The sequence below is a fragment of the Zonotrichia albicollis genome, chromosome 4, assembly GCF_047830755.1.
Source record: "Zonotrichia albicollis isolate bZonAlb1 chromosome 4, bZonAlb1.hap1, whole genome shotgun sequence".
Lineage (NCBI taxonomy): Eukaryota > Metazoa > Chordata > Aves > Passeriformes > Passerellidae > Zonotrichia > Zonotrichia albicollis.
This window is the reverse complement of record NC_133822.1, coordinates 14795486-14821324: the sequence shown is the minus strand read 5'-3', so window position 1 is coordinate 14821324 and position 25839 is coordinate 14795486. Positions and strand designations below refer to the sequence as shown.

The 25839-nt window shown below is 45.1% G+C and overlaps 3 protein-coding genes across 3 annotated transcripts in view; 2 read left to right on the top strand and 1 right to left on the bottom strand.

Moving 5' to 3' along the window:
* Positions 1-7647, bottom strand: part of MICAL3 (microtubule associated monooxygenase, calponin and LIM domain containing 3) — a 173231-nt gene extending 165584 nt beyond the window's left edge. The window contains exon 1 of the mRNA XM_074538878.1: positions 7516-7647. The gene's annotated coding sequence lies outside the window, so the exon portion shown is untranslated. The remainder of the gene's footprint in view (positions 1-7515) is intronic.
* Positions 7648-9511: 1864 nt separating this feature from the next.
* On the top strand, positions 9512-14347 carry PEX26 (peroxisomal biogenesis factor 26). The gene is made up of 5 exons (XM_074538875.1): positions 9512-9806; positions 10154-10294; positions 10659-10975; positions 11665-11811; positions 12205-14347. The coding sequence occupies exons 1-5, from the start codon at positions 9646-9648 to the stop codon at positions 12306-12308; spliced, it is 870 nt and encodes a 289-aa protein (XP_074394976.1). The 5' UTR covers positions 9512-9645; the 3' UTR covers positions 12309-14347.
* A 2213-nt stretch (positions 14348-16560) lies between these two features.
* Positions 16561-25746, top strand: TUBA8 (tubulin alpha 8). The gene is made up of 5 exons (XM_005482661.4): positions 16561-16721; positions 20430-20652; positions 21693-21841; positions 22386-23066; positions 25434-25746. Exons 1-5 carry the CDS (start codon positions 16719-16721, stop codon positions 25719-25721), a joined length of 1344 nt encoding a protein of 447 aa, XP_005482718.2. The 5' UTR covers positions 16561-16718; the 3' UTR covers positions 25722-25746.
* The last annotated feature ends 93 nt before the right edge of the window (positions 25747-25839 follow it).

Below are 25839 nucleotides of genomic sequence, written 5' to 3'. Positions count from 1 at the left end.
GCAGATCTCCCCTGCCCAGGAATGCACAGAGGTGAGGATGGAGGCTCCTTTCACTCACTTCAGCTCTCCTGTGACTCTGGGCATTTACAATCAGGTGTACCAGTGCTGAATTTGCGTGTCTCTGTCTTGAGAGACCAGAGATATGACCTTTAAAACCAGGACATATCCCTGCAATTGCAAGCAGTTGTCTCTGTAGTTATTGTCTCTGCAGATCCTGTGAGATAAGCACACAAAATGCTGCATTCGTTTTGTTTTCCTTTAACAGTCAGCCATACAAATTCTGCTTTATAATTGAGCATCAAGTGAAGTTCTTTCCTTCTTACTCATAAGTAACATTCAACAAGCCAAAACAGGCCACAGGAATGCCAAAAATATAACCCTTTGGAACTCAGTAAACACTTTTGTTGATACTGCTGAAAAGGGAGCAGAATCATTTTCTCTGAGTGCACTCAGAGGTAATGAGAGCCCATTGCTTTGAGTCACTGAACTCAACCTGAGTGCCAGCAGGACAGGCTGGCTGGTGAATCTCATGATCCTTCCCTTATGTCTCAGTTTATTTTAACTCCTTCCAGAGTCTCCAAAGGAAGAGACTCTCATGCTCAAAGATACTGAAGCAGCAAAGGACAAGTCCAGAAATAAAGTCCCTGGAATGTTCTAAGCAGGAAGGTCCATGAAGACAAGGGAAAGAACCTCATCATTCCCTTCCTTCCGTATCCTCACACTGTTTGCAGCTCTGGGTTTGTGGGGACTGTGAAACCCTGCTTTCTTCTAATCTTTATTGGCTTGGTCCTTAATAACTCTGGAAGTAGATTGCTAACAGCACAAGTTTTCCATGTAAGTCCCACAGAGATGTCACAACTGCCTGTGACAGCCTCCAGTGCTGAGAAATGATGGAATTTGCACTAAGTCAGCACTGGAGGAGAAAAGAGAGAACAAAATGGAGGAAGAAAAAAAATGGAGAGTAACAAATGGAGAGTGCAGAAAAGAAAGATACAAAAAACAAATCAGAACCACTTAACATGGGTTAACTTCTTCATGGCTGGCATCCTGGGATTTAGAGCTAGTTGAAACTCCAGAAAGGCAGCAAGCTTGTTCTGAGACCTGCATGCACATACAGATATGGAGATATTATACAGGCAGTCTGGAGAGCTCAAATGAAGGGGGTAAAATCTATATGCAACTGTGTGTGTGTGCATGTTCCATGGTATGCAGCACCAACAGCTCTGGGAGTAGAAAATCACAAACCAGACTTTATAATACAATAGGCTTCAAAACCTTAAGATTTTGAGCTATAAATAAAAACAAAACAAAACAAAACAACAACCCAAACCCCCAAAACCAACCAACCAAACCAACCCACAAAAAACAAACAAAAAACCAAAACAAAAACAACAGCAGCAACAACAAAACAAACAAACCGAAACAAACAAGACCCCAAGAACTTAAAAATAAACAAACCCCAAACAAACAAAAAATCCCAAATCAGGACAGTGAGCACTCTTTTGCTAAAATCCAAAAGTGACAGAAGAAGCTGAGGATGAGCAGAAGTGGTTGCTGAAGTTTGTCTTTATCCACCCCTCAGTGCCTGAGCTGCGGAATGCACACAAACCTGCTGGAGTGTCCTGCACCCCTTGGCAGCTTTGTGCCCAAAATTAATTTAACTGACTGGAGGCTTTCTCTGAAGCATGTAAACAAAGGACAAATTTGGAACAAAGTGCCACAAAAGGCTGATGAGCTGCTTACACAGAATGTAAGGAGCAGCCTTGTGGAGAAGACTGGACAGAAAGGGTCTATGAGGGGTTTGATTTATTTTTTCCCCACTGAATCAAGATGGAAACAGTGTATGGGTCTTGCTTCTCTTTGTGGCTCTGGGGAGGGCAGAGGGATTGGTTTCAGTGGCTCATTTCCCCAGGCTCCTGCTGTTCCATGGAGATCAATGTATCATTTAATAGGGAGAGGCTTTTCAGCTCTCTGAGATTTTATCTGCTGATGGCTTCCATGATATTTATAGACATATCTATCAGCATAACAGCAGGAAGCAATTCTCCAGGGGTCAAATTGGGTGGATTTCCCCTATTTAAAGTGCATTATGGATGCAGCTTTCTGTATAGGATTAATCACTTAACTCACTGAATCCCGAACATCATCAGCTATTGTTCACAAAAACTGATGATCTCCACGGCTTTAGTTGTGGGATGGTCGACTTGTTTTCAGCTTCAATTATCTTTTCAAATAATAAGGTCCTTTGTTAACCTCTGACTTGCTGAGCACTGTGTAGGCAGCCTATTAAGTACTTCACAGTCCTCTTTTAACCCTGTGATTCAGGCAGCTCTAGAGATTTAGTGCCGTGAATGTCCAATTTCTGACCAGTCTGAATCGTTGATTGCCACATGAACAGCAATATGATCATGTCAGGCTCAGGAAAACAAACCACAGTGGCTTGGAAGATTGAGGCAGAACCTCCTTGCTTATTACAAAAAGTGTTTAAATGCTTTCAGCCTAACTTTTGGTAATGATTTACAGAGCATGCTTCCCTGCTTAAGGCTATTTAGAGAGTCAGCTCCTTTGGGGATTTAGGATGCAGTGATTCTATCTCCTAAAATTATTCTACTAACTTTCTAGTATTGAATTTCTCCTTGTGAGCACACCTTTTGGAATGAGACAGCCTTGCAAGGGGAGCTCAGAATAGACATACTGTTCCAGCAGCTCAGAGTGCATTGGAAATGTGAACTGCTGCTCGATCTGACACAGAGAGATGGATGTAGAGCCCTGACATGGACAAGCACTCTTGAATACAAATTTGAGTTATTTAAGGTTTTGTTTCCAATCACCAGAGCTATCATCATTCATGTCTGTCCATCCACTCTCCCTTTCAAATTCACCATGACCTCCTCATGGCCTTATTTCACTTAACCTTGCTGTGTTTACAGTGACCTCCATGCTCATGGCTGGCTGGACTCTGAGTGCCAGGCTGACACACCAGCACGCAGCCCTCTCACTCACAAAGACACTCCATGAGAAATGTAAGGGCAGCTGCTGTCTGTCCCTGAGAGCAAAAATGAAGATCCCAATCCCTGGCAGAATCCACCCCATTTTCCATCCTTGAAGGTCTGGTCAGAGTTCATACATGAATCCCATTTCCATTACTTTGCTCTTGAGGGATTTTATTTTGCTGGTGTACACAGCTGCAGTGTACTCTTGATCCTTTGCTTTACCCTCATCCATTTATTTTCACTCAGATATATTGGAACACTCCATACATACAACTGAAATTACAAACCAAATAAGCCTTCTGTCAGGTAGGAAAGACAATGACATTTTCCTCTCTGTTCCCCTGGCTACATCTGCTGAAGGATGGTGGCAGTGGGAGACAGGAGAGCTACAGCCCAAAGTTCGCTTTGAGAAGCCAAAAATATTATAAATACAACTTGTCCCATCCACAGTGTAGTTCCAAAATATATTAATTACAGCCTAGTTGCTTTTCTGCCATGTTTCAAGCAAGTTCTTTCAGGCTGTCTACACTGAGTCATTCTTTGGAATTAGACTTTTTGGATCTAACATTAAATGAGAAATTATTTCAGATTTGGTAATACAGACTGGGTTTTCAGCTTCCTCCTTGAACAGGCATCTGGAACAAAATGTGTCTAGAAAATTTTGGCTTGCCTTTTGAGTCTGCCTGGGCTCAGGCTGCTCCCAAAGCTGAAAACCTCACTGAGAGACAAGGGCTGGATTCCTCACAGGCTGCCCTTCCCCCAGTGCCAAGAAGTAACCACGTCTAAGGCTACATAAACTAATTAGACATCTAATCCTACCTTTGTCTGCACCTGGCATTGCCAAGAAAGACGAGAAGGAACAGCAAGGGAGGTACGGAGGGCAAGGGAACATCAGCTCGTTAGGGAAATAGGGCCAGTGCACTGCTTGAGACATTAATCCTACACACAGTGTGAGCACACCTCTCAAACAGGTAACACCCTGAAATAGCGCGCAGATCTTCAGAGGAGGGGAGAAATCCTCCCAGGAGAAAGGTGCTGCACGCTCATTGACTACGTTCAAAAAAAAAAAAACTCACATGCCGTTCATAAGAAAGCAATTAGCAGTTAATTACTGTATCAAGTTCAGGAGCACAAACAGCAAGCAGGGCAGTTCTGCCCACCACAGCCAGAGGGGCACGCAGGGATGCTCTCGGTGAAACACAAGACACAAAGGCTCCACCAGCATCAGTTCCTTCCCTGGGGATTTCTCCCAAAGCTCAGGCACTGCTACCACTACAGCTTTCCTAAAGCAACCTCACATCACAGCTTTGTGAGCACCATGAGACCTGGCCAGGCAACAGCCAGGACCAGAAGACTGAGATGGAAAAAGTTTGTTAACTTCTGCAGAATATTCTGAAGTGTCCAGAACGAGAAGCAGAAGATGCGTTGCCTGCTTGTAGAGATAATTAACACAGATCACAGTAAATGTGCATTCAAAATGAGGGACAGATGAGCGACAAACACTGTGAAAAGAAATACTGACATGTCAGAAAGTTGGGTCAAAAATGAGAAGAACCATTTTCTCAAACACCTTGTTTGCCTTGTGGTACAAATAGTTCCAGGATTCACACTGTCAGGGCTTTCTCCCAGCCATGAGAGCACAAGGCTTGCTTTTGAAAAAAGAGGAAAGGTGGAGACTAATGGATGAGAGTTGATTTTGGCAAGCTGGGCCTTGAGAAGTGGTTTTAACTGTTAGAGGGGCTGTGACTCTGCAGTGATGAGCAAAGAGATGCTGTGCTAGGCAAACAGGGTGTAATTGACCCACAGTGATGACAGGCTGCAGTGTTTTCAGTATTTTCTCACAGATAATAACTAGCTGAAGAAAAGAAGATGCCTTAGGCCTCTAACCAAATTGGTCACCTTACAGCTATGAAATGCCCCACCCAGCACTAATTATGACTGTTATAACAGTAACAATTAAATCGAAGTAACTGCTGCTATTCTTTGACAGGAGCCTTGCCAAGACGAGTATTTTGTTTGATTATGAAGCAAAGAAAGGGACTTAACTTAAAATTGCCCTTTGTTTTGGAAAGCTTTTGCTATTATGTGAATAAAACTCAAGTTTTGGCAAGTTGTGAACACAACCCTGTGTTCCCAGTTTCCCAATTTTCAGTGTTTACACTTCACACAGTGTTTGTGCCTCTGTGATGAAGGTTGAAACAGAGATTGTTTTTCTGTTTTGTGTGATACCCCTCAGCTGGACTGTGTTTTTTCTGTTTTGTGTGATACCCCTCAGCTGGACTGTGGCTGCCCCACAGTTGCCTTTTCTGCCTTGTACCATCCTCACCTGCTGTTTATATATGTTTGGATACAGCCAAAAAATCAGACATCAGTGCATTTAAACACACTGACCAGGAACACCAGCAGGTGGGCCCAAAATCAGGTGAGTCTCCTCTAAACAGTTCTATTTTTGAAACAAGCCCCAGGTTGGATGCTGTGCCACAATGCTGGGTGAGATAAGGAAGCATCACCACGGGCCATCTGTTCCAAGCACCGCCGGAGAGCGCTCACCTTCCCCCAGCCCTGGGCTCTGCAGATGCCTGCCAGCAGCCAGGGAAGCCCTGAATCTGGGCTGATTGAGGGTATCTGCAGCCAGCCAGCTTCACATTTAATGGGGATTTACTGCTGATGGAAGTTACAAGCGAATTACAGATTCCAGCACGTCATGGTCTCGCCAGAGTCAAACAAAAGCACGTGGTGATAAGAACAGAGTGCTGCACACTGAGACCTGAGGTCTCCATGGACCTCACTGCTTTGTTAAAGCATTGCTGATAAGTTATGAGGCACTACAGAGCTCTACACCTTTCCTAGGGACTGTGTTTATAATGCCATTTATAATTTCCAGCTCTCCTGTTTGTTTTCATAGCAGTGTAGGAGGGTTTCTTTCTCTTCAAATCAAATCATAGGGCCTCACCATTTCTAGCTCAAAGTCTCCCTAATGCTGCTAATCTCCTATTAACAGCCTACTGACACAGAAGAGACAACAGAAAAAGACTGATTGCCAGCCCTCTGGCCCTGTGACCGTGTGCTGGTCAGATCTGGATTAATAGCTGAGGCGATTTACCTCAGGAGGCCTTGCCACAGGTGCCTGGAACTCTAAACTCTCCTCCAACTGCCTGGCAGGAGAGGGAGGAGGGGAACCACTAAATCCACAGATGATGCACACACAAACAAGGCCCTGCTGAATATAATTTTTCTTCTCCTATACAAAATCAGGATAACTGCAGGGAAAAAAAATCCTTGACTTTATACAAAAGACAACGAGGTGGGCATGGGCATTCCACCCAGGACACAAAACCCACTGTGGTACTCCTTCATACTATCTGTCACTGACAGCAAATTTATTTAGCTTTTCTGGTCACTAGAAATTGTTATCCAGGAGCACAGGCAAACACCCTGCTTCCCTCCTGTGCCTGTGTAGTAGGATAGATTGCCCTGCTGTGTAGCTGGGACCCTTTCAGCTTTAAGACAATTTAAGCTGCTCCCATTCAAGGAAAGATGGAAAAACAGCATCATTCCTATTTGGCAACAAACGTCCATGTGACAGTCGGGTTCAGCAGCCCGAGCAGCCTCAGGCTCCCCTCCCGGGCTGGTCTGCACGTCCTGCATTGGCTGTGCTGCTCCATGACCCTACATAGCAGGAGGAGGGTGCTGGCAGGATGGGTGCAGCTGACCAGCTGCACTTGACGTCAGCCAGCAGCACAGTGTCCGCACACAGAGCATCATCTGAGCTGCACCAGGACTCTGCCTGACCGCCAGCCAGGGACACACAGGCAGGAGCTGCTGCTGCCCAGGCCCAGGCCCAGGTCAGCTGCTGAGGATGCACACGTGCCCGACTATGGAGCTCGAGCATCCCTCGTCTCCACGGAGATGATTGTGTTTCAGAATGATTTCATTTTGCTCGTTAACAAATTGCCGCTGAAATAGGTAATTGTTGCTGGCCTGAAGTTAAACAATCCTGTTACTGAGTGTTATTTGCAGGTCAGAGAGCTGCAAGAGGTTTGGCCTTCGAGGCGCCACACTGTCCCCTCTAGGAAGAGGGGTGAAGTACAAAAACATTCCACCATGCCTTACAGAGAAATTAATTTAACCTACAATCATTGGTATTACAAGGCTGCTTGTCCACTTTGGCTTCTCACACAACCACACGCTGCAGCTCATACGGAGCTGCCATTCAGAGCAACTCCAACCTCCCCCTGACCCTTCCCAGCTTCTAAAATAACTGCATCAGTGTTGCAGCTCTGTCTTTCCATAAGTTCTCCATTCATCAGGTGCATCTGCAGGGAAACAGGATCTGACTGTTCGCTGCTCGCTCCCCCACCTGGAACAACAGCCCCGTTCCAAAAGCTGCCTCCGTGACAGCAACACCTACTGCAAACACCACCAGAGCAATGCTGGGCTGCCCCTCTAAGGCGCACAACACTGCTGGCTGCTCCCCCTGAAAGAAATCCTTCAAGAGCATCTTTGAGTGACACAAACTTACCTTGTTTTTGTGCTGTCTCACTCCTTTTCTGAGTCTCAGTGAGGAGCATCCAGCCAGTGAGAGTCTTTTTCAAACTTGATTCCTTATCCTTATTTGGGAATTTGTGCTGGGCACTAGCTGGTACGAGGCACGTTCTTCCCACAGTGCACTTTGGGACTTGTAGTTCCCAAAAAGGAATGTTGTTTTCCAAATTGAAAGAGCCGAGCAACAGGAACAGCAGTCTGAAACGCCTTTATCTCTGCCTTTGCTTGCTCCTGGGCTATTTCACATGTTTTCTGTGCAGTGGTTTCATCTTAATCCTCCAGGAACCTCTTCCAAAGTTAAGGGCGGTGTGCCAACCTCTTGGATGCACCACTGTGTGAAAGCTGCTACTGCAGAGTGCTCCTGCTGCAGCCCAGAGGGGCAGGTACATGGTCCTGCCTCCTGGAAAAAGCTACCTAGAAAAAGAGAGCTCTGATCGAGTTTTTAATCATATTCGCCACACTGAGATAGCATAGAAAATCCCCTTTGAAAGATATGTTTCACTCTTTAGCATGTTTTGTATTCGCCCATTTGATTTTTTAATGACATAATCATAGTAGGGGGACAGATAAATGTGTCAGTTGTTCAAAAAGGTTACAGGATAAATCAATCCTGTCTCTCCTGTAGAGATCCATTTTTGAGGAGCGCTTGCGCTGACTGCGGTAATTACCTTGTAACCAAGACACCCTGTTGTTTTTAAATAACAACACAAAGAGAATGCGAACCGCTGCCTGCCGGGTACTGCTGGGGACGCTGTCATTACACCCGAACTGCATTAACAGCGTGATGTGCTGAGAGCTATGGGCACGGGGAGCCGGGGGAGAGGTGCCAGGAGGAAGAGGCGGCCGGGAGCGGAGAGCATCCATCACCGGCCCGCTCTCCCGTTAGCATCGCCTCTGGCCGGGGCGAGGAGAGCAGGGACACTCTGGGGGCTCGGACACCCTCGGGGCTGGGACACTCTCGGGGGGCTGGGACACTCTCGAGGGGCTGGGACACTCTTGGTGCTGGGACACTCTCGAGGGGCTGGGACACTCTCGAGGGGCTGGGACACTCTCGGGTGACTGGGACACTCTCGAGGGGCTGGGACACTCTTGGTGCTGGGACACTCTCGAGGGGCTGGGGCACTCTCGGGGCTGGGACACTCTCGGGGGGCTGTGACACTCTCGGTGCTGGGACACTCTTGAGGCTCGGACACTGCCGGGGCTGGGCTGACGCCCGGTGGCCGCGGGCAGAACAGCCGAGGCGGGCTGTTCCTTCCTCCCTTTGCCTGGGCAGCCACACGAGGGAGGAGATGAAGGGAGCGCGTTGTGGCAGGGATGGGCACCGATCCCGGTCCCGGAGCTGCGGCCGCAGCCGCTCGGAGCGCTCCGGAGTGCCCGCTTGACACCGCTGATCCCCACAGAGTGACAATGACAGCAGGGGAAGGGACCACAGTGGGTCATCCTGTGCCGCCTCCCTGCTCATTTAGGGTCATTGCGAAGCACACGGCACGGGAATGCATCCTGGTGATTCTGGAATATCTCCATAAAGGGAGGCTCCACACCTTCTCTGGGCAATCTGTTCCACTGCATGGTCACCGCACACTAAAGTTCTTCCCCCCTGTCCAGTAGAATTTGTTGCCCATCAGTTTCTGCCCATTGCCATTGTCCTATTGCTCGGTACCGCAGAGCAGAGCCTGCCTTTATCTTCTTAGCACCGCCCTTTAGGTATTTATACACATTAAAGAGGTCCCATCTCAGTCCGTTCTTCCCAAGCCTGCACAGACCCAGCTCCCTCAGCCTTTCCTGGTAAGGGATGCTCCAGTCCCCCAACCTCCCTATTACAAAATAGCCCTGTCGATATGAACATGTTTCATCCCCGTTGTCCCCCGCCCGCCCCGGCCCCGGTCGATGCCCTCCTGCAGCCGTGACTACACGTCCCGGCGGCCCGCGGGGCCGGGATGCTCTCCGGGACGGCCCTTCCGCTGCCGGGCGCCTCCATCCCGGCTTTCCGGTGCCTGCCCGAGCCGAGCGGAGCCGGGCCCCGGCGGGGGCGGTGGCGGCGCTGGAGCCGGAGCCGGAGGCTGAGCCGGGCCCGTGCGGGGCCGGGGAGAGCCCTCCCGCCGGGGCCATGAGGGCCGAGCCGCCCGCCTGGGCCCCGGGGCCGGCGCAGGCGGCCGCGCTGCTGGAGGAGGCGGTGGATCTGCTGGTGCTGCACCGCGACTTCGCCGCCGCCGTGGAGCGCTGCGAGGCGGGCTGCGACAGCCTGGGCCCCGGCCCTGGCCACCAGAGGTGCGGGCGTGAGGGGGTGGCGCTGGGATGCTGCTCGGTGCCGCCTCGGCACCGGGCTGGCTTCCAGCTTCAGGCCATGCCTGCACAGCTGTGGGGTTTCTTTTAGCCCTGTCGATATTAAAATGTTTAATCTGTGCGTTTTTGAGGGAAATGCGGTGTGCCTAAGAGCCTTCCCTTCGTTCTCTCAGAGACAGTCACAGTGCATATCCTCGGAGGTCAAATTGGCCTTTTTGTAGGGGTCAAATAGAGGGGAAGCAGAGAATTGTGTTCACTAAAGGTCACTGGAGGGGATGCAAGGGGAAATGTGGCTGTAAGAAACACTTATTTGGGTGTCTGTTCCTCACCAGTTTTGCAGAAGTGAAATGCTCCCTTTGTGTTGTGGGGATCCAGGCGCTGGCCGAGATGAACCGGTGGAGAGAAGTTCTGTCTTGGGTCCTACAGTACTACCATGTCCCTGAGCATCTGCCTCCAAAAGTTCTGGAGCTGTGGTGAGTTTCTGTCTGTTGCTGTCAGATATACAGCATATACCTTATGGGGTCTTGTGTTAGGTTTAACTGCAGGCCAGGCTTGGGTATTGCGTGATATTTCCACTTTGTGTGGTGTGAGTGAGATCTGGCACAGGCCTGTTGTGTGTATGCTGGAGCACGCCTGCAATATTGCTTCATGGTGATCAAGGTTAAAATGGGTGATCTCGAGAGAGTAACATCAATAGCTGCACCTGTTGGCTGCCTCAGAATTCTCCCTGTGCTTTGATGTAGACACTGATTGATACCTCATGGGTAATATCTGTCAGTGATGTCAGCTTCCACAGAGACTCGGGGTTTTTTCTCATACTTCTCCCTTGCATCCCAGCATCCTGCTGTACAGCAAGGTGAGAGAGCCGCAGGTGATGCTGGAGGTCGGCGGCAGCTGGCTGGGATCCCAGGCCAACCAGAGTCTGCCCGAGTTCGGCTCGCTGCTGGAGCTGTACCTGGCGCAGGTGCTGCTGCCGCTGGGGCGCTTCGGGGCCGCGGAGGAGCTGGTGCGGGGCTGCCCCGCCTTGGACAGCGAGCGGCGCCTGCGACTCCTCGGCACCATCGGCGACAGCCGCGCCTCCTGGGCTCGGCGGGACGAGGAGACACGCCCGGGGGCTGAGGAGCAGCAGGACCCAGCCGCAGAAACGCTTCTGGGTGGGCTTTCCCTCTGTTGTTCGTGCCCCTCTGTTACAGTTTCAGTTTCACTTCAGTTTCATTTCATTTCAGTTTAATTTCAAACTGGTGAAGTATTGACTAGAATATATTTGTGAAGAATATTGCCATGATAAACAGGCCATGAGGAATTCCCGTTGTGTATCACAGCAGGAAATAAAAGACTTAGTGATGCCTTTGCTGAGAATTGCAAAGCGTATTTAGTCTCTGCCAACATCTGGAAATGACAGTTAATGCCCAGGATCCAAAGTTTTGGGTTTGGGTTGTTTTTTTTAAAGTAAAAAGAGGAAAACCAAGACTACCTGGCAATCCTTTAAGGGTATGTTTTGTTGGCTCTGTGTACAGTTTGCTTCATTTCCATTTCCAAGTAGAACAATGCCTGTCTAGCATTTAAAGTACTGCTTCTTCTCCAGAGCTGTAAATCATTGGATGTTTTCTCCCTGGCACTACTGTGGGATTAGATCATATTGTAGTAAAGTAGGTGCCTAAAAAACAAGTATAATGAAGTGCATTACAAAATTATACTGTTTCTCTGTTGTTTAAAAAACCAAACCCAATCCAACTGTCATGCAGTCAGAATGCCAGTACCTTAGTTTCTTATTGGCTATATCTGTGTGATTACTTTTTAAACTTTACTTTGCCCTAACAGCCTTTCTGTTCCTGTTTTCCAGGAGTGCTGTCCCAAAAGCTCCTGACCATGCTGACATTGCTACGTAGAACACTGAGGTCTATGTCAAACCACTTCTATTTACTTCCTTACAAGAAGATGCTCTTGGCCACTTTTTTGCTGTACCTGGTGGTGGTGAGATTAGACCCAGGTATGGGATTAAGATTTCCAATTTTTAAAATTCCATTATGGTTATGGAGAAGAAATGAGTTGCTTTTAATAAATCTGGTCTGTGTAAATGTCTCAGGGAGACAAAAAGTCTGGGTGACTAGGAACTTTATGTGTTGAAGCTGAAGTGCATGTAGAAGGATAAAGCTCCACAAATGCCAGTTTTCTGCAAACTCTTTCCAGCAGCCAAGGTACAGCCTGTGAGAGGCAGGCAGAGCTGTCCCAGACTCAGCCTTTTCCTCATCAAAGGAAGGATGATAAATTGTTTTTTCTTAATTCTAGTTGGGGGTAGTTCTTTCTTAATATCTTTAGTGTATGTTAGTTTTACCTAGCTAGTTTTACCAAGTGAGTTTTACCTTTTTGTTCTGCTTTGCAGCTTCTCCCACGTCCCTGCCATTCATCTACAAACTGGTCCAGCTCTTCCGACAGGCTTGGGCAGCTGTGCTTTCTCCAGTCCACAGGCCTCCAATTGGAGACTGAATGTCTGCCTCCTCTCAGAGTGTCACCTTGTCTTGGCCATGTTCAGATCTGAGCTGGGGACTCCTGGAGTTTCTTCAGACCGGGAATGGTGGTGGATGAATTTTGAATGCACAGCAAATATTTCTGACATTTTGCTTGGTCCTGTCCAGCACTAGGGTACAGCCACTCCTATATCTACAACTGAATAAGAATTTAAGAATCCTCCTTTCCAACACTTTGCTTTGGATGTGTCTCTTGAGTGAGGGTTGTGTAGCCAGTCATGAGCTGTAGAAGAAGTTCTCATCCTTGCAGATGCTGAGCAGTTCTCTGAACAAGTGCAATTCCTGGAGGACCAGTGATTAGGGGAATATTCTGTTTTCCCTGAAGACAGCTGAAAAGCCCAGTTCCTGCAGCATGGGATTGAGGACAAGCACATGGAAGAAAAATACAGGAGAAATTCAAGCCTATTGCATTTTGAAAGCCATGGTTTCTCTTGTGACTGATGCCTCTTTGGACAGGCACACTGGATTTTAATCATATTTAAGCCAGAGAAATGGGGGGGGGGGTCACAATGGGGCCACAAAGACTGTTGTATTGTATCTACTCTTCTTAAATGCAAATTACAGCACTCAGTGCTTGCCTGATGCACAGTCATTCCTAGAAGCACTTGGTGGTGGTGGTGGTAAGGAAATAGACTTTATTTTTTTAAATTATATTCTATGTTATTGTCTAGTTGAACAACTGAAGTTGTTGCTTTGTTTTGCTCTTTCCCTACCTCTGGCTTTGTTTATGTAGATGTCAGAAAGTCTCTCTGTCTATCTGGAATTGCTCCCCAGGTCCCCTGTACCCAAAGCCCTGGGTTAGATGGGAGTCATGTAGCAATGCTCTGTCATTCAGAACAAAAGGGGGATTTTTTAATAGAAAGAGATACTTCTGTGACATCACAAAACTTTCCCCAGATCAAGAAAGAAAGTTTTACACCTGCAGGTCTGTCACCAGACCAGCTCCATTTCTGACCACTTGGAGCAGAAATTGGAGGTTTGGGGTGATAAATTAATTTCTCCTCCATCCATTCATTCATCATCAATTGACAAAGGTAAATTCCAAGGAGGGACCACTGATCTAACAAAATAATGCTTTTAAACTGTTGTGTGCTGGAGGGGACAAGCTAAAAGTGAGAAGCCAGGGACAAAATTGCCTCTGTCATGCCACACCTGTGCCAAAAGGGTGTAAACTCACTGATGCCAGCCCAAACTACAAAATGTCAGAGCAGCCTTTTGGTGGGAGCACCCCAAAGGCACAGTGCAGATCCCAGCGTGGTGTCTTGCAGCAGTAGTGCCCTTTGTCTCTAGCAATAACCATTCTCCAGGGTGGTGGCTGTTGCTGTTTTCTTCACACAGGGGCTGTTGGCACCCTCAGACTGTTGCTTTGCTCCCTGCTGGGGCACTTTGCAAACAGTCTCATCTTCAGTACTAAAAATTCTTGTTTGCTTCATCTTAAATTATCCCCAAAAGAGCTACACCCCATCATTATTGTCAGACAAACTCAGGTTATTTGTGAGTGTAATAATGACCTTGCCTAGTTGTCTCAAGAGATTTTAAAACCCAAACCAATATCATATGCTCCCCCACAAAGTTTTTGTCTCTGCCAGGACTCTACATCAGGTTAAGCAAACTTCACTCTGAAGTCAAGCCAAATTCTGATCAAAGTGACTTTAGGTAATTCACACTTTTTGCTGTAGTCTTCTGGCATAATTTTTAGGTGGATGGCAGAGATGCTGTTCTGGAGGTTGGTTTGGACCAGTGGTTTCAGCAGACCATACATAGCTTTTAGAATGCTGTTAAGTGTCATTTACCAGGACTTCTAACATTAAACTTTATTTTAAGTGTATGTTGGTAACCTTTACTCTATTGGAGTACTACTGATTTAGAATGTATATTGTTTTTAATTCATCACGAGAGAGCAAGAAGGCAGAAATAAGCTATCAGGGGTTTTTTGCAATTAATACTAAAACTGCAGTGTCTAATTTTTATAATAAAGTGACCACTGATTTACCTCTGTAGAGTTGTTTGTGTGATTTGAGAATATTAAAAAAAGGGTTTATTGTATTGATACACTACAAAGTATATCAAAGTTTTCAATAATTGTTTCACATTGTTTCATAGTTTCATCATGTTTGAATTGAGTAGAAAATGTCTTCAGTGTGAATCTGATGAGATCCAATCCACTGATGATGTTGGCAGAGTGTAAGTCTGCATTTTGGCATGGCCAAGAGCAATACTACCAAGAATAAAGTACCTGGTATTCATCATAATAAGATGAATGTATCTTTATATTAGAACTAACTACAGTTCTGACCTTACTGTATTACTGAGAGAAAATTCTACAAATAAAAAGAAAAAATACATAGCACAGTTCTCTTCAGGGATAATGCCTGAAAACCAGTATTTTATCAATGTAGCAGTGTTTTACAGGCGTTTAATTACTAGACTTGGGAAGTTCAGAAATTCTGAAATGAAATGGTGCTGGTTCTTCCAGCAGGTGGCAACAAACTAACAGAAAACAATTACACAGGAGCACCAGGAAACTGTTCAAATCTTCATTCTCTTACTGAGGAAGGTATTAAAATGAATGGGAAATGGCAAAGACTTACACATCCCAAATTAAAAGGAAAAGAGATTTTTGTGTGATCACCTAAGAACTAAGAGTGCACTGTTTTGTAAAATGGCATAATAATGTTCTAGAATAATCCATGATTCTGACACTGCTGGTGAATCATTCAGGTAATGAGCCTGTAGGGAGGGAGTGATGTACCTCCAGTAGAGGAGGAAAAGCATTTAACTGTCCTTCATTGGCCTCTTGATGTATTTCAGTCTCCAGCATATTGAGTTGGGGGCAGAAGGAGAAATCACATCACATTCAGGATGATGGTGTTTGTCTTCCCAGGCCAGTGATGGAGCCCTGCAGTCCTGGTTGCCCATGGGAAATGTGAATCCACTCCTTGGTTTGCTTTGTTTGTGTGCACAACTTTTGCTTTGTGTGTTAAACTATACCTCAACCCACAGGTTCTCCCTGACTCTTCTGAGTCAGTGCTCAGTTGCCAGCTGGGGTTAAACCAGTGCAGCAGTACTTGTGAATTCTAGATTATTCAAAAATGCCATTTTCAGAGATGTGAAAAAGGCTTTAGGTTTCATATGGCTGAGGTTTCTGCCCACAGAGGTTGAATGCCAGCATCCATCATGACTTACTTTCAGGAATCCAGCAAAGAGTAATGATTTGCAGGTTTATGTAAAGAGCAGCAAAATGAAGACTATACCAAAGTGACTTTATAAAAACCAGTATGAACTAGTTCTAGTTGTCACTGTAAAATGTAGGTGTTAAAGAAGATACTTCTATGCTGATTGCCAACAGTGGCAGAACAATCTATTGATATCATCATGTCAGAGTAGACTAACCTACATTTTAGGAATTGTCTGTTTAATGTCTGCTGATTAAACATCATCATAAACAGTAGATATATAAAGTCAGGGGATACATGAAGCAATTAAGTGTGCCTTCCTCTTTGTTACTTAAGGGTTGCAACCACGAGGATTTCTCTACTGAGAGAAGCTGCTGCTTTCCAGTGGTGAACTGGTGCAGAAGGAGCAAAGTGGAGGATGTGACTGCACTAATTTGGTGTCAGAATGTTGGGGTGATGCCTCCAGATCTGTCCTGCAATAAACACTGCAAAAAGAATCAAATTTCTTTCTGAGCTTGGGCAGAGAAGCGAGAGTCTGCACTGAAAGCTGTTCCATACTGCTGACAACACATGGAAAGAGAAGTAATAGAAGTAAATTGAGATGTTAATAAAGAAGGCAGGAGATAATTTAAAAGCACTAGTAGAGCACACTTAAGAATGGTAGTTATATTTACTAAAATGGTACTATGTTTACACATTAAAAGCACACTTAAGAATGGTAGTTATGTTTACTTTCCACATCTCTATTTTTGTTTTTCTTCTTCTCTTTCACAAATTCATTTGCTCTCTTCTGCCTTCTGCACTGGAATTCAGGTGTGATTTTCACCTACAGAAGTTAGTGCTGGCAGAACAGGGAGCTGGGATGCTGTGTGTGTCACAGGTGATGTACACCCCCGAGAGGTGAGAAAGCACAGTGTACAACGTGTTCCATGGCCAGGCTCCAGACCAGCAAGCATGCCAGCCCTGGCTGCCCTGGGTTTGCAGCCTGGGGTGCCTGTGAGGCCGGGCTGTGAGGAGGATTTGCCCAGGAGGGCGCTGGGGCAGCAGGGTGACCTCGTCCCCGGCGCCGTGACGCTGAAGCGCAGCAGCAGGTGCTGGGGCTGGGCCCTGGAGCTCCTGCCCTGCAGAGCCAGGCTCCTGCACAGACCTGCCAGCAGGGACCCCAAAGGGAGGGAAACACCCCTGGACACACCATGGTAAGGGAATGGGGGAGCCCCGGGCACACGGGGACGGGGAGGGCTGTGGGGTCTGCTGTTGTTATCAGTGGGTTTTGCCACCAAACCCTGATCTCACACACCACTCACCACGTAAGGAAATGGGAAAGGAGTGCAGAAAATCTCACTGAAGCATTACTGCATTAAGTTTCTTCAGAGAGTCCTTAAATAGTGAGACAGAGTAGAGATCCATTCTGAATTAGGTGAATATTCTCACAATAGTGAGATAATATAAGTGAGATTTATAAGTTAAATTACATGTGGAGTCTTAGTTGCTTGGTTCTTTCTGTTGTGACCACATTTTCCCAACACCACTTCATTTTTATATGAGACAATTTTTTATAGAAATAAACCAAAAAAGTTATTTATCTTTGTGTCTGTTTTAAATTAATTTAGCCCCAATGGCTATACTGTCCACAGCTATACAGGGTATGCATGTGTGTTTCTGGAGTCTATTAATTCTTTTATATATGTATGTATTTTAGTAAGTGAAAAAATGCCCTTTGTTTTTAAGTTTTAGTGGTTTATTATAAATTCATAGAAATCTCTCAAAATCACTTAGAATGTGAAAAAATCCATTTCACCTTGTACCCCAGTGTATCTCTAGCACGGAGTCTAATTTTGGTGCAGAGGAAGAGCCATGTTACTTTCTGCCAGCTCATCTCACAGGCAAAATACTTCCACGGGCTTCCCAGACCTGGGGAAGTGAGCGAGTTTGTGGAACAGCTGGAGGACTAAAGTGTCCCTTTTGCAGTAAATCCTGGAGCCAGTTTGGTTTTTTAAGAGCCAAAGCTGTCCCAGGTGTAGTTTCACAAAGGGTCTGGTCCTTTCTACTGTTTCTTCGTTAAACCTTTCCTGGGTCTACAGACATTTAAGTGGTGGGATGTGAAACATGAGTTTGGAAATGGCTCCAAATTAAAATATCATGTAAAGATCAGTTTACTCTGGCTGTGAGGCTGAAGAAGGCCCACCCTCTTCCCTGCTAAAAGTCTGGCATCTATTTTAATGCTGTTCACTATGCAAAGTCAGAAACCTGTTTCTCACTGTCTTCTCTCTTTGCCAGAATATTTCCAAATTACTGCTGGGGAAGGAGAAGATGAAATAGCTCAAAAAGCAGGCTTGAGATGTGGTTTCAAACTAGTGCAGCTGAAAACAGTCTGAAAAGTCTTAAACTGCAGTCCTGTATGAAGTTTTTTATACTAACTTCCTCAGGCAGCACTTACTTGTTCTATCTGTGAAAAACAGACCAATTCCTCTACAGACCTGAAGAAATGAGCAGAGCAATTCTTATTTTAAAACACTGCTTGGCTTGTAATTGTAGTTTTGCTTTAAAATATATTATTTTTAAAAGCCAGCTGCCTCATTGTTGTGTGTGAAAAGAAAAGAAACCCTTATTTTTCTTGCTGCTTGCCAGCCTCAGAGATTCTCACTGGGATTTGAAAGAAAAGGCAGAAACCTGCCCCGTGGAAAGCCAGCATTAATTGAATTCTCTAAGCCCAAATATGCCTTTGGTGTCTCCTGAGTAATCCTCCAGATTGCAACACAGTGACTTATGAAGCCCCACTGTCACTCAAATCACTCAGAGACTTTTGCACAACTCAGTTGGCAAAAACCAGGGTTATGCAAGTACACTTGAGAGCACATGCATTTGCAGAGTCAGCAAAAATTCTCAGCTTGGAAATTAGTACTGAATAGAAATGATTTATTTCATTGAATAAAAGCTTTAAAAAGATTTAAAAGATTTAAATGTTCATGTTCATTTGAACTTCTGGGGATGACTAGCTGGGGCAGTGCTGACTTTTGAAATTCTAGTTGTTTCTGAAAAATGTTTTCAGTTATGTTTCTCAAACACAAATATATGTCAATTTGTGAAGAAAACACTTCTCCAGAGATGTTGCTGGTCACATATTGTGACTGAAAATTTAGTTTTTGGGGAGGATACATTTAATTCTCAGGTCACAGAATGATTTTGCTGGGTAAGCAGCTACAGAATTTAATTTAAAAAATATTAACTGGTCAAATCTGATAGTGCCATTGGTTATCTCTAAATGCAGTATTACAAAACAAGGATGAGTGAGGACCATCCTCTGCCCTTAAAGCCAGGGCTGCTTCACAGCTGGGCATCTCAGTTCTTCTTCCCTCTCCAAAGCCTGGCAGTGGTCAGTGAGCTGCTCACTGGAAACCATTCTGGACAATGAGTTGTTCTCTGCATTGTCTGGATAAATATTATCTGACCTAAGCCAAAACTGTGCCATTTTTTTCCAATTATCAATCAGCACAGGAGATCACAGGCCAGTTTTCAGTACTATGACATATTTGTACTCCCTAGTACAGACAGGGCCCTGGGGATCACAAAACCAGAGCTCAGGCAGCTTTAATTGCTCCAGAACAGAAAACAAACCTGAAACAATCCACATGCCTGAAACCATTCCCTCCTCAAAAAAATGCCTTTCACTACACCCAGTGTTGCAACTGCTGGGACTGACCCAGAAGTATTTGCTTTATAATTCTGCTTGTGAACTTATGAAATCCAGCAGCAGGGTCCTCATGCTTCTGCACTTTTAAGTGTACAGGATTTTGGAGCAATTGACACCTGCCTACTTTAGGCTGGTGTTACACAGTTTTCTCTTCCTGGCTGCCAGAGAAAGAACACTGGAAATCATGAAAATACACTTCACTGCAATGGCACTGACAAGCCATGGAGTAAAATTGTGTTGTAAAATTAATCGCTGCTCAGGAGCTGGAAGGAAAATTTATTTTGACCAAGAAAATCTGGAATAATTTCCTTAGGTGAAAGCAGCTCTTCCAAGTTTCCACGCTAGCCTGCTATCAGAGGGTAGAAGGATCAAAAGACATGATCTGCCTTGGGTTACATAAGGGTGAGGGAAGCCACATGGCTGTGTCAGATTCCAGCCAGGATAAAAATAAACTAAACTGGGATGTGCTCCTCAGCAGGGCCAGTCCAGGAAGAGAGGTGGGGTTTGAGTAATTGAAATTTATTTTTCCTGACTGTTTTAATGTACTTCTGTAGTACAGCACACACATCTCAATTTTTTAAAGAACTGTCCTGTCACTGTGATATTTTCTGAAAAATCCCCTTTGCCCAGGATTCTTCTGCTGGGAAGCTGAGAAGCCTCAGAGAAAAATGAAAACAATATTATCTCATTTGCTTCTCCTGTGGTTTTTCTGCTTTGGAATGTGGTTGGAGATTGTTTATCCAACATGTGAATTGTTTTGATTTAATGACAAATCACAGGCTGTGTCAGACTCTGAGGAGAGAGTAATGAGGTTTTGGTTAGTATCTCGTTTAGTCTTCTGTAAGAATCCTTTCTCTATTCTTTAGTGTAGTTTTAGTATAGCATAATATAATATAATATAATATAATATAATATAATATAATATAATATAATATAATATAATATAATATAATATAATATTCTTTTAAGAACATAGAGTCAGATTCATCATTTGCACCCTTCATTGGGGGGCCCCAAAAATACCAAACCGTCCCAGTGTCTGGTATGTGCAGTCCCATTGTGGTCACGGGGCTGATAAACCAAACAAACAGCTGACAGTGACAATTCACTGACTTTTTGGAAAAGCAATGCACTGGGGAAAGGTGACCACCAGGAATAGGGAGGGCTAAGGCACACTGATTTTCCTGACCCTGCCTCTCCTCTCTGCCCTCAGCGTGAGTGCATCTCTGTGCACGTGGGCCAGGCTGGAGTGCAGATAGGAAATGCGTGCTGGGAACTCTTCTGCCTGGAGCACGGCATCCAGCCCGATGGCACCTTCAAGGACCTGCAGGACAGACTCAGCTCTGATGACTCCTTCACCACGTTTTTCAACGAAACAGCCACTGGGAAGCACGTGCCACGGGCTGTCATGGTGGACTTGGAGCCAACTGTGGTAGGTCAGTATAGAAACAAACCTGCAACATGGAGATGAGATTGCTTCTCCTCACATCACCTCATATCTCCACTGGCACAAAGTGGCCCTTTGCAGCTCAGGCTACCACCAGGTAGCAAGAAATCAATTTTCTTGTGACACAGGATGCCTGATTCTGTCACAGGTCCTACAAACATAGGAACAGGAGGATCCCCAGCAGTTTAATGGCTGGTACACGTGGTGTGTACATCTTCTCTTTGCATCAATATTTAACTTTTGGGTTTGTTTATCATGACATTTTTGCCATTCAGATTCTGCTTTTCTTCTGTTTGGATTCAAAGTGGGAGCCTGACCGCTTCCCTCCAGTAAAGAAGAATGTCTAAAAATTGGGACACCTGAATTTCTTCACACTGTTTTTTTCTGGGGACTTGTGGATACAGACTGTACTTGTCACTGACAAGCTCATGAGAAGATAAGTGGCTGGACTGAAGATGCACAATAAATCAAACAAATGCAACAATGAAAAAATGCTCCAGAGACATTTCTCTTCTCCATCAGCATCTGTCTTTTGGCATCATGAGCTCCTAATGCCAACAACAACCAGAATTTCTTGACACTAGAGCATATTCTTACTGTGATATTTTCTGAAAAATCCCTTTGCCAGGATCTCTTCTCCTGGGAAGATGAGAAGCCCTAGCTTCTCCATGTTTTGCTGCTCTGGAATGTGATTTGGAGAATTGTTTATCCAAATATGTGAATTGTTTTTAATTCATGACCAATCACAGTCCAGCTGTGTCAGACTTTGAGGAGTCAGTCACGGGTTTTTATCATTCATTCTTGTTAAACCTTCTGATGTATCCTCTCTCTTTCTTTAGTGTAGTTTTGTATAGCTAATATAATATAATATAATATAATATAATATAATATAATATAATAAAATAATTTAATATAATATAATAATAAATCAGCCTTCTGAGAACATGGAGTCAGATTCTCATCTCTCACCTCGTCCTGGGGACAACCCTCACAAAGACCACATTCTTACAATTTCTCTTTTTCCTTCAGATGAAGTTCGGGCTGGCACCTTCCGGGAGCTTTTTCACCCAGAACAGCTGATCACTGGAAAGGAGGATGCAGCCAATAATTATGCCCGTGGCCACTACACCATTGGCAAGGAAAGCATTGACATGGTGCTGGATCGTGTCCGTAAGCTGGTAAGTCCCAGCAGCTCTGAAACAGCAGTTTGGGCTCTGCAGAAGAAAGAAGGGCAGAACTAACAGCTTGTTAATTGCAAATGATAGCAATGGTTCAGCAAAAAGATTGCAAGTCATACAGATGGTATTTGGACATGGTAGAGAAGAGAGAAGCCCAGTAGTTCACTTCCCAGCTGCATGCCTCCAGGCACTTTTATAAAGTGGTTATGAATATGTAATTTTTAATTATTAGCACAGCCCTACAGCACCAGTACTGATACTGAAGGGTGGAATATGCAGTTGCACATTGCTGGTTTCAGCTAGAATAACAGAGCAAAGTGAAGTTCAGAGATAGAGAAGCCTGGACAGATCCTTATAAGTTGAGACAGTGAGGAAAGCAAAGGCTGGAACTATCAGCAGCCCTTTCCCAGGAAAACCTGACATGAAATCTGTGCTGTGTACTGCCTGTGACTGCTCACTCCTTCAGCTCAGGACAAGCTCACATAGCAAAGTCTGTTCCACCTCTTTCAGTCGCCGCTGTTTCACTTTCCCTTTTGCTTTCCAGACCGATGCCTGCTCTGGGCTGCAAGGATTCCTGATCTTCCACAGCTTTGGTGGCGGTACAGGCTCTGGATTCACCTCCCTGCTGATGGAACGCCTCTCTGTGGATTACGGCAAGAAGTCCAAACTGGAGTTCGCCATCTACCCGGCCCCTCAGGTCTCCACTGCCGTGGTGGAGCCCTACAACTCCATCCTGACCACGCACACCACGCTGGAGCACTCGGACTGCGCCTTCATGGTGGACAACGAGGCCATCTACGACATCTGCCGCCGCAACCTGGCCATCGAGCGCCCCACCTACACCAACCTGAACCGCCTCATCAGCCAGATCGTGTCCTCCATCACGGCCTCGCTGCGCTTCGACGGCGCCCTCAACGTGGACCTGACCGAGTTCCAGACCAACCTGGTGCCCTACCCGCGCATCCACTTCCCGCTGGTGACCTACGCGCCCATCATCTCCTGCGAGCGCGCGCACCACGAGCAGCTCTCCGTGGCCGAGATCACCAACGCCTGCTTCGAGCCCAACAACCAGATGGTCAAGTGTGACCCCAGGCACGGCAAGTACATGGCCTGCTGCATGCTCTACCGCGGGGACGTGGTGCCCAAGGACGTCAACGTGGCCATCGCTGCCATCAAGACCAAGAGAAGCATCCAGTTTGTCGACTGGTGCCCAACAGGCTTCAAGGTGAGTGGATTCAGTAGATATCAAGGTGAGAAGGGTTCTACTTTGTCCCACATCCAGGAGGAATGATGCATCTGACTCCATCTTATCAGAAGGCTAATGAATTACTTTATTATACCATGTTATTCCATATTATATTACATCTATACTACATCTAAACTGAATCTGCCAGCACCCAACTGCACAGCATCTCATGACTGTCACACATCTGGATCCAATTGGCCAATGAATCAAAACACTCACACCAGAATCCAATTATTAATTCCCTTCAGGTGAACAATCTTCCACAATGCATTCCGCTTGTGAACAAACACAGGTGCAGCAAATGACATAAGAATTGTTTTGATCGTTCTTTTCTCTGCTTCTCTCCAGTTCAGAGAATGTGAATCCCACAGGGCTGCCACAAGCTTCTCTTTAGTGTTGAAAGGGGAGGTTCAGTCCAGCGGAAAACTTGTATTTTTAAAGTTTTCCAATAGAAAACTTGTATTTAAAGTATCTAATCTATTTCTCCTATTTCCCCCAGAACATGGGGTGTGGGGATACCGCAGTCATCAGTTTCTCTGGGTCTAGATTGAAGGCACTTGAGACAGTAATTCATGTTGGGACTCATGTGTTGGTTATTTCTTATCAGTAAAACAGTGCTGCTGAACTGTGAGTTCAGCAGCACAAAATGGCCAACAATCTCTTGTTACAAGGTCTTTTAAGACTAAACTATCCAATTAAGAACTGACACCTGGATTATTTTCCCTTTTAACCCAATAACTGATCCCAAAGAGCCCCCAATGCAGACTTTTCTGCCCAATTACAAAATGCCACCCAAACCCATGAAGAAGGAAGAAGAAGCATGAAGAAGAAACCCAGGACAACCCCCTGTGTCCTCCACCTTGCTGCCATCCACAACATACTGAAAATCCCAAAACCTCAATTTCTCACCAAGTGATACATCTACACTGCTCTCTATAATCCATTTCACACTTTTGTGGATTCCACTCTATTCTGGAGTTCAGGAAACTTTCTCTATGAATGAGGGTCACAGTCAGTGCTGCCCTGGGGGTCAGGGCACCCCAGAGCAGACACAGAAATATTCCAATGCCCTGGGTTTCCACAATGGGGGAATATAGATATTTCCCAATGAATGTAAGAAGGATGCATTTATATAAAATGTGCCTTTTCTCCTTTGGACATCCCATTGACACAGGCTCTTACATATTTAAATAAGTGGAAATTAGAAGTGTGTATGGGTTAAAATGGAAAGAAGTTTTAATTTCAGATCTGACCTTTGAAACAGCCAATGAACATTGCCTCTGAGGCACAATCTAAAATTGAGGAAATACCAAAGTTGATAAAATTAATACAAGAAGGAAACACTCATATTAGGGAATCTCTTAGTTAACCTAGAAATATTATACACCCTCTCCCCAGAGAGACAGACAGACACAGCAGTGTCTGGAAATACATTTTCTACATTAATACAGACATTAACAGCGGAAAAGCATTTGTCATACAAGCAGCTCATTCAGCAATGAAAACTCCCAACTGGGAACCAAGTTTTTATGTTAGTTTCTACAGAGTATCTTGGTGAAACTCTATGTTCAGTACTGAGTAGCTGTTAAGAAAGCTACAAACTTATCAGTGTGCATTAATGTCACAGACATATTTTCTGAAAAATCCATTTGCCAGGATTTTTTCTCCTGAGAAGCTGAGAAGACTCAGGAACGAAATATAAACAATAATTATCTGCTGCTGTGGAATGCAACAGGTGCATCTGGGATTGGTCTCATGTGGCTGTTTTTAATTAATGGCCAATACAGTCCAGCTGTCTCGGACTCTGGTCAGTCAAAAGATTTTATTATCATTCCTTTCTTTTCTTTGCTAGTCTTCTGATGAAATCCTTTCTTCTATTCTTTTAGTCTATAGCATAGTGTATATATATAGTATAGTATATATAGTATAGTATATATAGTATATAGTTTTAATATATAAAAATATAAAAAATAATATACATATAATAAAATAATAATATATATAATAAAATTATATATAATAAAAATATATATATAATAGATATCATAAAATAATAAATCAGCATGGAGTCAAGATTCTCATCTCTTCCATCGTCCTGGGACCCCTGAGAACACCACCACACATTAAACAGTAGAATAGTATAGATATTAGAGTGAGTAAATAGATATTAGAGTGAGTTTTATGCTCTTTGACATTTGTGATGGCATTTGCCACCTGGCACCACTCTACCCCAGCATTTTCACTTACCTTTCTTCAGCTCTTTGGCTGCCTCCTGTTCCTGCTGTTAGGAAATAAATTGTACATATAAATAAGTGGTTCAGCCTTTTCTCCCATCCCTGTTTCCAGGTTGGGATCAACTACCAGCCCCCTACGGTTGTCCCTGGAGGGGACCTGGCGCAGGTGCAGCGGGCAGTGTGCATGCTGAGCAACACCACGGCCATCGCTGAGGCCTGGGCGCGGCTGGACCACAAGTTCGACCTGATGTACGCCAAGAGAGCCTTCGTGCACTGGTACGTGGGAGAAGGCATGGAGGAGGGAGAGTTTGCAGAGGCCAGGGAGGACCTGGCTGCCCTGGAGAAGGACTATGAAGAAGTGGGAACTGACTCGTTCGAAGAAGAGAATGATGGGGAGTAATTAAAAAATACATTTTGTCTCTGTATCACTGTATGGCATGTGTCAACAATCAGCTCAGCTTTTCTATACCTTGTAAACGTAAATTAGGAGAGGACATTTTTTATTAATTATCCTGTAA